This window comes from Scomber japonicus, chromosome 5 (genome assembly GCF_027409825.1).
Source record: "Scomber japonicus isolate fScoJap1 chromosome 5, fScoJap1.pri, whole genome shotgun sequence".
Taxonomy (NCBI): Eukaryota; Metazoa; Chordata; class Actinopteri; order Scombriformes; family Scombridae; genus Scomber; species Scomber japonicus.
Window position 1 is genome coordinate 21,261,267 of NC_070582.1, and position 14,680 is coordinate 21,275,946.

Genomic DNA, 14,680 nt, shown 5'->3' on the forward strand with positions numbered 1-14,680 from the left:
TTGACTGACTTTTTCAATTTAACATGAGATTTAAATGTGTAGAATATAAATAAAAGACAATGGAAGGGCTACTGCTTTAAGGTATGTTATGCGTCTATATGGCCTGTTTGTTGGAAAACTGATTTAAAAAAAACGTAAAAAGTCATTTCTAACTCAAACAAGTTTAAAATGAACTTATTTAGCAGGCTATCCCAAGCGAAAGGTCTTCTTTGAATCATCTTTCTCAGGAGCACTTGTGAGCAGAGCGCTTAATTACACGAAAGGCGCTCGCGCACACCACGCTCGTGACGATTTGGCTCATTGATCTCGTCGTTAATGATGAGCACGAGCCTCGGTGTGCAGGCAGCCTGTTGCGCAGCTCTCAGGTCAGCTGGTAGCAGTTCACTTTGTTGAATCATGCGTGTTGACAGCGGCCACTAAACCACCATGGTGGGTACGACACAGGACCGTACAGATGCAGCCTGACATTGTCTCGTATCCCGGGGAATGAATGAACTGAAAAGCCGCTGTGTAACTGGGACTAGCCTATTTGAAGACAGTAACTCTTCTAGGGGATCCACTGCTCTGCTTCTCCTAACTCTAGATTACTCTCTCGGACGGATTTACAGCGTCTGGTTGAAGCCTGGTTTTCGCTTTTCCAACAACACTTCTTTTTTTTTTTGACGTTTCCTGCCTTTCGACTATTGGGGTGTATATATGATGAAGTTTAAGCCAAACCAGACCAGGACGTACGACGGCGAAGGGTTCAAAAGAAGAGCGGCGTGTTTGTGCTTCAACAACGAGAAAGAGGACGAGGTAAGACGTGTATGTCGACGGCTAGTCGCTCGACTGCCTGCAGTGTTTGCAGTGGCCGTCGCTGGGACTCTAAACTGGATTTTTTAAACATACCTATTGTCCCATTTCACCCCCTGAACTCCTGCTAGTTATATGACATAGGCTGCAGTATAGCCTGCTTTAACTGTTGAAGTTAATAAATCTTTTCAGGTTATCCGTGCGCGTACGTGTGTGCTGTCTTTAGGTTAGTAGATGAACATTAACGTGGCTTCAGGGCCAAATATTTGACCCATTAAACCACAGTAGGTCTTACAAGCTGGCACCCAACAGGAGACCATCATTTTCATTTCCTGTCCAAGAGGAAGTCCAGATAACTGCTTCAGGAGTTGTGCCATACACTGTTAATCTATTCGAGCATAATTAATAAGGAGGAGGCAACCTGTGTGTGTGTGTCTATTTCCAGTGACAGCCTTGCACGCTCAATGAGGAGAATGTATGTAATGATATGTTGCTTTGACAAACACACTTCATAGGTCGAAATGTTGCATGTGATTATAGACTGTAGTGCCACCAGTTATATGTGAAACACCTCAGCCTTTAAATACCACTTGTCATTATAAAATCTCACATCCACATTCACTCACAAGTTATACTGTCATCAGCTGATGTGGTCTCTGTAGGAGCATTTCCATATAAATGGGTTAGGGTTGCCTATTTTTAAATCAATATTAATTAATATTTTGATAATACTGTATGAGTAATTAATCCTTTTCAGTCATTTTTAAGAATAAAATGACCAAATTCTCTATTTTCAGCGTCTCAAATGTTCTGGTGTCTTTACTCCTCTATGACAGTACACTGGATATCTTTGGGTTGTTGACTGTTGGTCAGGAAAAAAACAAGACATTTGTTAGGCTTTGGGGAACAGTGATTGAATTTTTTCATAATTTTATGGACCAAACATTCATTTTGATTAACTAATATAATAATGGACAGACTAATCAATAATGAAAACAATCATTAGTTGCAGCAGTAACATTGGTAAGACTTCACACACACTCAAGAATGCATAATGCTGAATAAAATATCAAACGTGAAATGATACCTTTTTATATACACAAATATCAAGTGTAACATACCACCTTACAGGCATGTGGACAATTTAGAGCTTTACAGAATGAAAAAGCTGCCAGTACAGTTGAAAGTGTGGATCTGCCTCCTATTAGACTTCCTCTTTTCCTAACATGAGCTCATAAAATCCACATGTAAAGAGCACAGCATTTTTAATTTGATGCTGCTGAATTAAAGGGGGTTTTGGTAAAAGTTAAGAGTGGGCCATTATGGAAGTGGTGACACAGTGGGGGCGAGGGCAGGGGTGTCCTAGATCACAACATGTCTGCCTAGTGACGGTAGCCCATCTCAGGACTGCATGCGATAGGGGGAGTGGGGTTGTAGGGGGATGAGGGGTTGGGAGGGGGTTGAGTGTTACACTGCGTACTAAACCACCAAGTGACCTATCAGCTGCAATTTATAGAAACAAGGTGCTGGCACTTGCTGTCCCCTGACAGATTTGCTTTCCTGCTCCTCGTGCTCCCACCCTCTCCCCTTTCTCATCCCTCTCTCTCTGTTGATCCCTCTTACAGTCTCTCTCTCCCCTGTCAGAGTGCTGACATATGCTAATATCACTTTGATTATTGATGATTACACTGGAGGATGATGCAGTCATCTCAAATGACACGCCACGCTGATCTTGTCCTTCACTCCTACTGTCTTTGCTTTGACTCCATGCGTCGCAGTTTATGTGGTAAACTATCCATCCAGTCTACATGCCAGGTTTACAATCACTTCCTCCACTGTCAGCTGGAGATTAGGTGCACTGTGACACAGTTTTGCAGAAAAGTGCTGGACAAGATGATTTGCAACTTTTGTACTTGAAAAATCAACTAAATATGCTACTGTACGTTCAATCTTGTAAAAAAAATGTTTCCAGTCAACATCTTACAATAGAATTCAACATCACAACTGTTTCCAAAATTGTAATAAAAATAGGAAAGAAAATATGAATCTTTCCTTTTTATTGAATTGTTCATTCAAATGATTTAAAACAATGACCCAGAGCCTGGGGTGTCATTTTCAGATTCCTTGTTTGGTCCAACTAACAGTCCAAAAGATATGCAGATGTTTACTGCCTTTTCATGCAAAGAAAAACATCAACACCTTTATACTTTTGAGGCCAATGTTTTGTATTTTTGCTTCAAAAATCACAAAAAAGATGAAATCATTATCAGAATAGTTGCAGAGTAACTGTCTGTTGATCATCTAATTGACTGATCCTTTCACCTGTGATCTGACTACAGCTGGGCAATATGATGAAATCAGCATCATAGACTAATATATGCAGAGTAAATGAATTGAGTTAATGGATGTCCAGTGCAATTAACCGTGCTCTACTGTTCTGCATTACAACAGACAACACATGTCACACATGTACAAGAACTGGACACATTTCTATTCTAAATGAAATTGAACTTCCATTTATGTTTTAGTTTTTGCATGGTATGACTTTTAATATATGTCTGCTGTGCTTTAGCTGGATTGTGATCAGGTGTTTTTCACTATATAGCTGATGTGGAGCTCTTCCTCACTAAGCTCCACAGAGGTGTGTGTTGTGCCCGCCGGGGTCATTAACCTCCTCCACTAAGCTCTTTTGTTTTCATGCCGAAAGACAACTGCTGATCCAGTGGTTTTTGAAAAGCCGTTTGGCTGCGAGAGTGTGCGTATGGAAGTAGCTGCGTACGTGCAAGTTCCTACGTTTTTCACATGGCATTTGTGTGGAATTGCGCATGCATGTGTGTGTGTTGTGTGCATTTGTGTCAGTAAGACAGCTGCCAGTGTCTCTACTGTCCCCAGAGTCCTGCACAGGTAGTCCATGGGGCAGAGATTCAAAGCTGCTCTCTTCCTCTGCAGCTGTTCATTCGCCAATTCATCATCATTCATCACACAGCAACGCTTTGCAACACATTAATGTTACATACAGTGTAACAGTCCTGGTGGATACTAAATAAGTTAGCATGCTAGGTTAGCAATTCATGTAGAAAGGTGCAAAATTGCTTCAAGGGATGCATTCTTTTTTCCCATTTTTTGCATAATTGTCCACTTTAATCATTCTAACCATAATGTGAACCATGCACTAATGTCTTTTTATGTCTTCCATCATTTTGTATGGTACTGTAAAGAAAAGTAGGGTAGTGACCCAGGTTCAGGGTCTAGGTCATGGAATGCGATATCACTTGTACCAGCTGACTCAGCCTGTTTTCCATATATAAATATTGACAGAGTTGCCAGTGTTGAAACCAGCCATATGGTCTCCAGAGAGTTTGTTAATGCAGGAACATAAACAGAGAGTTTTGTCAAACCTACATGCATTTAAAACATTCATATCCAAAGCAAGTAAACAGGTGGACAGGAGCTCTTTCCAGTGGTAGTTTTACTAATGGTGGCTAATACTTTATGAGCTTGGTGTTGTTGACGGATTAAGCTCAGTTAACGTTAATGCTGTCAAAATATTGTTTGCATTAATTTGTTTCTGAATCTGATGGAGCCCCGTGTTTTCTTAAAGGTTTTATCTTACACTTGACCTGGTTACAGAATGAGTTACTGCCAAATGTCAGCATGAAGTTTCACTCATCACAGTTATTTCTGTGCAATCGAGACCAGCTTCGACGGCACTGAAGATGTTATCATTAGTGCTCCTCACAAATCTGCCATGCTTCCACTATCGTGTCTCCACAGGAATGCAGGCACATTTTGATGTTTGGAAACTTCTGTTGAACGGTTGCATTTGCTTGGAGAGTAAAATATTCAAAGAGCAGGTTAAAGCTTGTTTTTATTCAGTCCTTGATGTCGAGAGATCTAGTTGAGGGTTTTCCAGTGCTGCAGACAGGAGTGGCTACACATTCACATGGCAGGTTAGCTGAAGGCTGAATTCAGAAGATGTTGACAGGTGAACCAATGTGGGTCAGTGTGATGCCATATAGGGTGTAAGGTCAAGTGACTTCATCTCCAGAGGAGTACCCTACTCAAAAAAGACCAAACTGCATGTGTTTGAGGTCAGTTAAACATAGTATGTGACTTCAATGTTAGCCTTTCAGATTTGTCTGCAGATCATTAGATTTTATCACTTCTCAAGTTTGAATGTTTCATAAAAAATAACACATTTTATTATATTTATCAGAGGTTATAATTAGGGATGTCCGATATTATTGGCCCTCTGATATTATCGGCCAATATTTACTTAAAAATGTAATATCGGGAAGTATCGGTATCAGGTTTTTATAACTGATGTTTGTTCTGTAGGCTTCAGCATTTCCAAGCCTGCATGAACACAGCACGTTTACCGGCCTGCGATTGATGATGTACAACACGCTAGACTCATGGGTTGCTAACCGTGGCTAACCGTGGCTAACAAGTTCATAGCGTCCACCGCCATGTACACACAAACCAGAAACGAGGTTTACCTCCTTGTTGTCATTTTCTCTGTTATGTTTTCGGCGAGTCGCCTCTGTGACGTCACCGTCAGAGTCCGGTGGGTCCTCTCTGGGTCCTACTCATAGGCTGTGTTCGAAACCGCATACTACATACTACATACTTCTATACTACATACTTCCATCCTACACACTACTCACTAAACGACCAGATAGTAAGCAGACCGTTTACACTGTAGTAAACTACACGATAACCCACAATGCATTTCGTCCCTACCCGAGCTGAAATCAGCAGGCTAAAGCTGAAGGTGGTGATCTGTGACGTTTATATTTTGGGTTTTTTTCAGAAGTTACGTTGCATCTTGGGTAATTTGAGTGTGAGTAGTCAGCTCTTGATGCATACTCTGCATTTCTGGAGAATCTAGTAAACCATCCAGGAACTTCTCACATACTCTAAATCACATACTACGCAGTTAAACACACTACATACTTCAAATGACGTCAGAGTTAGTACGAGTAGTAGGAAAGTATGAGGTTTCGAACAGGTCCTACTCTGCTGTGGAGACACAACAGCTGAGGGACCGAGTGAGAGGACTTTCTGTAAAGGTCCCGCCTCCAAACAGGGCTTATGTCTGTGGTTTGGAACTGTTTCCAAGTGTGTCCTACGGATAGTAAATGTGCAATTTGCAATGCCTGCAAAGCAGCATAATAAATATGGCAGTGCCATATTGACACTTTTTTTCATAACTTAAGTTGAAGTAGTTCTCTTATTTTGCACAGACAGTGTTTACATTTGGAAAGCCATGTTGCATTTATGTATGCATCCAGTGGGGCATCACAATAAAATTAGTCATAATGTGTTAATTCCACAGTAGGAGATATGTTATGTTGTTATCTTACAGTTTTGGTGTAAAAAGCCTGCATATATCGGTATCGGGTGATAACGAAAACGGAAATTAAGAGATGGGGAATATCGGACTATCGGATATCGGCAGAAAAGTCAATATTGAGTATCCCTAGTTGTAATGTGGGAACATCTATAAACAGGCAAGAGGCTGATGAGTGGAAAACTAGTCCATTCACTTATTTTAACTACGTGGCAAGTGTGACCAATTGAGTCCACACTCACGTTGCATTAAATAAACTAAGTGAAAGAATGAAATGACATGTAAGTTGTTCTATAAGCTTTGTGCTGAATGAATAGCTCCACACTGAGCTGCCACCAGACACCTGTAGTGGTGACGAGCTGTAAACGTGGGCATGCCATTGCCATGTTTTTGGCACTCTGAAATCATGATCTATCTTAATCTGGCAGCAGAGACCCGATGAAGGCTTCTCTCTCTCTCATCGGCAGGTGCTACTGGTGAGCAGCAGTCGACATCCAGACCAATGGATTGTGCCAGGAGGAGGAATGGAGCCTGAGGAGGAGCCCTGTGGGGCTGCTGTCAGAGAGGTGTATGAAGAGGTGAGCTTCTCACTGTAGAATGACACTTACACACACAGATAAAGGTTAATATACTTTGTAACTGTTTGTCTTTTACCTTTTGTGGTATGTACTTTTCCAAGGTATACTGTATGTACTCTTTTGCAATATTAGTGAAAGTAGGGACTTCATTATTGGTTGCGGGAATTCCCAACAGTTGAGTTGTGAGAATCAGCTGATGAAAAACATTGTATTGACAAGCTATGTTGTCCCAAAACAAACGTAGCAAACGTGAACATTGAAGGATTGTGAACGAGGTTAATTCATGTGTTCAAAAGGTCTTAAGTATGGAAATCAGCTCCCAAAGTTTCAGGTGATATATTTCTCAAAGCCACGTGAGCATATCAACATGACACGTTTTTAAAAGCCTCTGACCAGCCCCACACAGTTATGTAGTGATAACTTTGCCAAAAAACAAAGCAGGAATTCATTGTAATTGGTAACCTTGCTCAAACGTATTAAAAGTAGATTCCTAAACTGAAACCAAAAGCAATCTTGAAAAACGGAAATCTGAAATGTTATGGCATGTTTTGGAAAACCTACGTGAGTTCAAACAGACAAAATCACAGGTATGAACTTCTAATCTTACAGGAGTTATTTTGCAAATTCTAAAAATATTGATGCATAGAATTGTGAAAGGCTAGCGGCCAAAAAAGTAATTATCATCATGAACAGAAAATATAGTAGCAATTCTTGGATTGTGGTGTTACAAGTGTTCACAGCATGAGATGCTCCCACATTTTTACAAGCAGAGTCCAGATGAGGGTTTGAAATATTTGGCAGTGATGCATAAATAGCCAGTTAATTGTTCTGTGGTTAAGTGGCGGGGTTGCTGGTAGTTGGCCAGAGTGTTGCGAGGGGAGTGAGCTGTGAGTTTCTGCCCTGGATAGCAGTGTGCTGACAGCTTTGAAGTATGGCAGTGACATTTGGGAAGGGTCTCCAGTTACCCACATCCTGTGCCTCCCAGACCAGACGTGTACCTGAATATAGATGAGCTGCAAACCAACTACTGTGGTGAACTAACAATTCAAATCGTCATGTTTCAATACCCTGCTGTCAAGGTCATCACATCAATATCATGGATCCAAGTGATTGTTTTAATTAGTACATAAATATCTCTGTTTCCTACAGTATGTTTATAATCACTGCAGCTATTATAAATAATGTCTTGACAACATTTTGGGTAAAAAAAATTGCTACACAGAAATTTGACAGACAGTAGTTTACCAATTCCACACTATTCATACTAAGTCTAAGCAGGTATTGAGTATGTTGGTGTATTCACATCAGAAGTATGCACAAAAAAGCCAGTATGACTACTGAAAAGCTTTTGACTTTTGGATGTGCTGTTAATGTATGCCGATGTGCCACAATGTAATGCACAAAGTAAATGCAACATTTAAAATAAATCATAACGTGTGGTGAAACAGCTTTAGAAAAATCATGGAAAACAAAAACAAAAAAAATCTTTACATGAATATTTGACTCTCTCTTAACTGGCAGCGACATTCAAAAGTTGCAGTTTGATTGCTGTTCAATGACACGTGAATTTGATCATTTCCTGTTCACTATCTCTTATAGTAATTGCAAAAACATTATATATCAAGATTGGAGTGTGTATTGGGGAAATGGGACACAGCAATAATCTCTGTGTGTTGTGGGGCTGCAGACATCCTTACTGATCTTGGCGGCTCTAAAATGAAATGTTTTGAAATGTGCTGTATAGGAGTCAAAAGTGCTAAACAAAGCCCTGAACCAGCAAGCAGCAGGGATCATTTTGATTTGAAAAGTTAGTTGTACATACCACCAGCGTTCTCTGAATTGGAGCATGGTCCACAAGCTGCATAGATGCATTGACACAGTCTAATGCTGCAGTTTCCAAATTTAAAAAAAGGGCCCTTGATACAAAACGTTTTACTTATCCCAGCATGCATGTCTATGTGAACAGACTGTTGAATTTGAACAATTTGTGTGGCCTGAATGAAAGATGAATGAAAATGAAACATCATTTTGTGTAGCTGGTGTATTTTTAACTTATTTCCTTCCCTGTGGGTTCCAAAGCCCAGGTTAGAAACCACTGCTGTAGAAAATGTGAGTTGTTGATGGCATAGCTATATTCAGTGGCTACCCTCCTCCAAAGTAAATTTGTAACCAACTGTGTGTAAGCAGAAAAGGATCTTGACTTTGTGTCGTCCTGTCGTTCAGACTAAGTTCAGATCTACCTGGTCAAGTCTGCTCTCACAGGCAGGGGTTTCCTGTTCTACATGAGACAAATGTTCAACATGCATACACATTTGAACATTTGAACATACTGTTCCTCATACCAGGTCATGCATTCTCATCGAGTTTCAGCTCTATGACAATATCATGCAGCTTCGTTAGTGTCGGAAGCACAAATTTATCAGTCCATCATGAACTTAACGTGTGATGTTCAGAGCTGATGTCTGAGGTGACATCAGATGTAAAAGTATTGAATGACTCTTGATTAGTTTTCTTCCTGTGTGCACAGGCTGGTGTGAAGGGAAAGCTTGGCAGACTACTTGGGATTTTTGAGGTAAGCTTGTCAAACTGTCATGGAAAAATTGTAATGAATTCTCACATTGTTGCTGTTGTCGGGCAAACCTTGTATGTCCAAAACCATTACATTAAAAGATCCAATATATCCAATGGAGTGACAAGATTTAGTCACAAGCTCTTTTTAGTACTTTTCCATGGTTAAATATTTGTAAAACACACCGATGTAAATCTTGACTAATAGCACTGACTTATGAAAAGAAATAAAAATGGAGATAGAGGTTTCTGCCCAGCAGCAATGACATGATGTATAATACATTATTTAACAATCATATATCAACCATATTAATATACTGAGGATACTTTTATTTGCCAGTCTTCAGAGACTGTTAAAGCACTACATTGATTTGCTCATGTACTTAATCACAGTTTAAACATCTCTTTATATGATAGATTTACAAGCATGCATTTTATAGCTGTAATATAAATCAGTCTTAATCTAAACCTTTGCAGCACAATCAAGACAGAAAGCACAGGACCTATGTGTATATCCTCATAGTGACGGAGACACTGGAAGACTGGGAGGACTCTGTCAACATCGGTATGCCTTTTATATTTTATTCCCACTGTCACATGTTGCTGAGAGGTTTGCATGAAAAAAGCCTTTTACAACAAATGCACACATTTAAAACAGAGATGTCAGATATCACACAAATAACTCCTCCTCCTTTTTCAGGAGCTAGACGTCCTTTGTTTAAGTTATAAAGATTTGGTCCTCCAAGTCAGTGGTTCCAAATATTTTTGCCGTTCTAGCCATTAAAATGTAACCATATCAACATGTGACAACTCATCACAAACTAGTCCTTTCCCCGCTCTCCCCTTCTCTCATAGATTGTTTTGAAGATTTTTTATAGGCTGAAAAGGAAGAAGTATTCAGTATTTTACAAGAAAACATAGACATTTAGATTTTCATGTGTTGATCCTAGACACTGAGGGTAAACAGCAGTGCTCCAAGCCCAATTTCCTCCTTTTAAGTTAGTAATTCAGGACCCTCAATCTGCAGTGTAAGAAAGGTCGGCATTGTTGGCAAATTAAAGCATTTACACATACAATAAAACATACATTTACACAGATCATAATATAATATTTTTATTTGGGTTATTTAAGGTTTTTCATTTGTAGCTCAAAGCTCAGAATGTCGTGCTCTAGTGTCAGTGAACAATCGGTTACATAAACCATTCTCCAGTTATTTGATTAATGTTGCATAAAAGATTAAAAAGTGTGGATCATAGCTTCTTTAGTGTACTTTACTATTTTGCCTATTGTTGCTTTTTGATGTGCAGTATTTATAGGCATGCCACAAGAAGAATTACGAGTAGTAAGTTTGAATGTGTTAATCCAAATCTTTAACTATCTCTAACTGGTCTGGAAAAAAAGCGGTGGTGAACATTTACTCCCTTCACCAACAGAAAATAGAGTTCAGCCCATTCACAAGGGGGATGAATGTTTGCTGTGCCCAGTTGTTTTCCAGTTATCATCACTCACCACTGCCCCCTCCATACTTGTCCTCTCCTGCTCTGCATGAGGGCTGCGACTGAGCAAAAGAGGCTTGGCAATACTGGTTTAATTCACCCCCCCCCCCCCCCCCCAAACCCTGCCCCCCTGCCCCCCCAGCAGTGGTGTGCTTCAGGGTGTCAACACAAAGAAGTGGGTGAATCCTCCCCTCTCACACCAACCTCTTATTATCACAGGCCATGTTGAAATCCTTTACTAACTGCTTTGGGATTGAGTGTGAGGAGATCATTTGTTGGAAGTAAAATATAAATAACTCACAGCTGTCAGTCAGTTTACTGGACAGATCATTTTTATGGAAGATGCTGTATTTGGAAAGATTGGTGGCATGAAGACTCCATAAACACTAACTGAAGTAGGTCAAGAATGCTAGTTTCCACTCTAACTTTAGTACTGCACAGTTTATTCCTGAATATGTTGTATTATATTGTGGTTCAGCAAATTCAGGCTTTTTTTTGCCTGTTGAGCAATCTCACTCACAGCTCAGACAGCATGGACAAAGAGCTTTAGTAAAGCATATTGGGGGCCTGAGAATCATATTGAGTACTGAGCCGATACTGGTGTTTAATTAATAAGCTGTATGCCTCACTGTGTGGAAGAGACTGGGATCATTCTTTTATGTGTCAGACAAAATTAGGCTTGACTTAAACATCGCATTCCTAACTTTGTAAAACAAAATGTAACAAATAAATACATAGATATAAATTGACTTTGTTATTACAGTGCTTTACCTATAGGTTGACTACTTAGAGAGGAGAAGGGGGGATGACTCAGCAGCCACACATTTCTCTATTCTCTCTGCTTCTATGCACACACATTGTGCACTGCTCTATTCCTTAAAGGAGTTATGCTACAGAGAGTTTTCCAGGCAACGACACAGAGGTTGACTCCTGTTTCTGACCAGGGGCTCCCAAACGCTATTGATTTCTGAATGAATGAATATTTGGTGTTATTTTTTGGCATTACAAAAAAGATCTTTTGGCCTGGCAGGGTCTTTCGTTGGTCTGGCGGCCCTCCAGGCCTGTTAAATTATAGGGGAAATGCTATGTTATTGATTAAAATAATGGTATGCGATACCAGATCGTCACCAATACCCAGTACAGCTGCTTTAGTCATTATCAGACCGAAACTGGTATCGGTGCATCTTGGCCCTGATGTGCTTCAGATCATCAGAGTCTGATAAATGCACACCCCTGTGCCTCTATTTGGTTCAGCCTAAATCCCACACACTGTTTTCCTCTAACATCTCATTTTTATAGGTCCAGTCTGAGTACAAAACAAACTGTTTAATTACATATAGAGTTTGATTTTACACAAACAGTGTAAAAGAAAATAATTGGTGTATGTTTATAGTCAACATTTCTTACCTAAAGGCACTGTGTGTGTGTGTGTGTGTGTGTGTGTGTGTGTGTGTGTGTGTGTGTGTGTGTGTGTGTGTGTGTGTGTGTGTGTGTCCTTTATGAAACATTTGCAAAGAAAAAAAAAAAACTTTTTGTAAATTTGGACAAGAGTGTGTAAGAAATGATTAGTTGCGTTTAGCCTTGCAGCTTTACGAGCACAGACTGAGTTTCATCAGTTGCCGAACCCACACGCAGGATGTGAACCTCACCTTGCAGTGTAGGTTTCCTCAACTTGGGTGGTGGAAGCTGACAGCGAGGTCAGCTTCCACCACCCAAGGGATGCTAACAATGCGCTGTTGGCTCATTTAGTTTTACATATAAATACAGGCTGAAACCAAATACTTCAGGGATGAAAGTCATCATTCATTATCCATCACGATCTCAATGACTCAATGCCAACTTTCTTGTGTCTGTATTTTTAACCCTCTACGTCTGTCTCTGAGAAGCTCATACTAAATAAGACCCATCTTTATCGTCCGACAGATTCGATAGGAAAAGACAACCATCTTAGTGTGACATTCGTCTGAAGTGTGATTTAATAACATCTACGTGTTAATCAGTAAAAGCCAGGTGTATAACCACTTGCTCTTGTCTCTTCGCTGATATTTATTTTTTATTCATCCACAGGAAGGAAGCGTAAATGGTTCAAAGTTGACGATGCCATCAGGGTGCTGCAGAGCCACAAACCTGTCCATGCAGAATACCTGCGCAGACTCAAGAACACCTGTAACCCCTCCTGTGGTCCGGTGTGTAGCTCGACAAATGGCAACACCCTTGGCTCCCAAGTGACGGACAACAACGCACCTCATTATGTTTGCTCCACACAGGCATCAGATCTAGTCAACAGATAGGATCATCACCGGTAGGAAGCAGTTCTTCTAAGAGGACTCCAGGATGGATCACCTGAAATGAACATCTGCATGAAGTACAATACTAACAAAGACTCTTAATATGTGCGGACCCCTTGAAGTTGATTTTAAACCCAATTTTAGTGGGCTTGAAGAGTGCCAAAATGTTTTCCAAGTATATTTACGGTTTTATATGTATATTTTTTAACAAGCAGCTGATAGAGCAAATGTGTCCCTTTTTAAAGTGCTTTGGAGTTTTTTCACAGTGACTGCCTGTGCAGTGGAAAGGTCATTTCTAGTCTTACATGCTGAGTATTTTTGTGATTGGCAGTGCTTGGATGGTTGTCCTTGAGACCAGTACTAAGAAGTCTTGGCATCCTTACAGTCACTCAGTGCCAAATAATGTCCACCTGCAAGATGTGTTGAGGAGCTCCACATTTATGGATATTTTATTAACATGAAGTTTTTTATGAATCGCTATGACACTTTCTGGGTGTGCGGAGTAAAACTAATATCACCTTATCATAACTCAAGTTGTGTGAAGTATTTATGCTGAAGAGAGCTGGGGCAAAGTTTACTTAGATGTAATTACCACGTTAAAAATACACAGTGTCATCTCTTTTCACTAGTATTTGAAAACACTACTTAGGATTTGGAGCCACAGTGATGCTGCCTCGAACATCTTTTTATTTGTCCAGACAATCAATGCTCCAACACTTATTGTTTAATTGAGCAACACATATAAGAAAAGATGCATTTAATCTGAAGAAACTATTTAGTACTTTTGACAAATGTGAAGTCCTGTAAAAGGACAATAAGGCAGCCATGGGTTTTGTAGTAGGGTTCCAGTGTGTTGTGCTTTAGTCTGATTCTTCTAAGTGCCTTCACAAACACAAAGTAAATTGTGTTATATCTGTGAACACCAAACACCAAACAGCATTGACTGGAAGCAGTACAAGCCTTACACACTACAGATATACTGTATTATACTGTGTTCTCTGCTTTTGTTAGATTTGAACAATACAATGTATAAAGAACCTTGGATTTGTTATTACATTTGAATGTACAACGTTTAGAGTTCATTGACATATTCTATTTATTTATGTTTCATAGGAAAAAATTAACCCTTCCCATCATGAACAGGAAACTATAACAGGAAGTCATGGTCATGTGGCTAGGAGTGGTCTGTTTTGTGAGCATCCCAGAACGATGAACTGCAAATAATGTAATAATTTCAGTTTATTGACCGTCATAGGGTCCTGTAATTCAGTAGCCTTGAAAAGATCAGTGAACAACTCTTTTTTTCTATTTGTGCATGTATGACTGGAATATTCTGCTGTGCACCACCATGTTGTATATATTACAATAAATTTTCGGTACAAAAAAAAAATGGCAATGCATCAGTTTGAAATTGAGTATTCAACAGACATTTACTTCAAAAGTTTCAGTTTCTCTATCTGAATGTGGCAACAAAACCTCAACTACACAGCACATTAAATTCAGTTAAGAGACCATCTGTAAATTACTTTCTGACTGAAATATCATATTGCCTATTTTCCCAACACCATTAGGGTAAAATTCTTCTGTTTAGTTACATAAATACAT

General features: G+C 39.7%; 1 protein-coding gene across 1 annotated transcript; it reads left to right on the forward strand.

Moving 5' to 3' along the window:
- The first annotated feature begins 373 nt into the window (after positions 1 to 373).
- On the forward strand, positions 374 to 14,459 carry nudt4a (nudix (nucleoside diphosphate linked moiety X)-type motif 4a). Its single transcript, XM_053318871.1, has 5 exons — positions 374 to 795; positions 6,613 to 6,723; positions 9,251 to 9,295; positions 9,769 to 9,856; positions 12,855 to 14,459. Exons 1-5 carry the CDS (start codon positions 697 to 699, stop codon positions 13,076 to 13,078), a joined length of 567 nt encoding a protein of 188 aa, XP_053174846.1. The 5' UTR covers positions 374 to 696; the 3' UTR covers positions 13,079 to 14,459.
- The last annotated feature ends 221 nt before the right edge of the window (positions 14,460 to 14,680 follow it).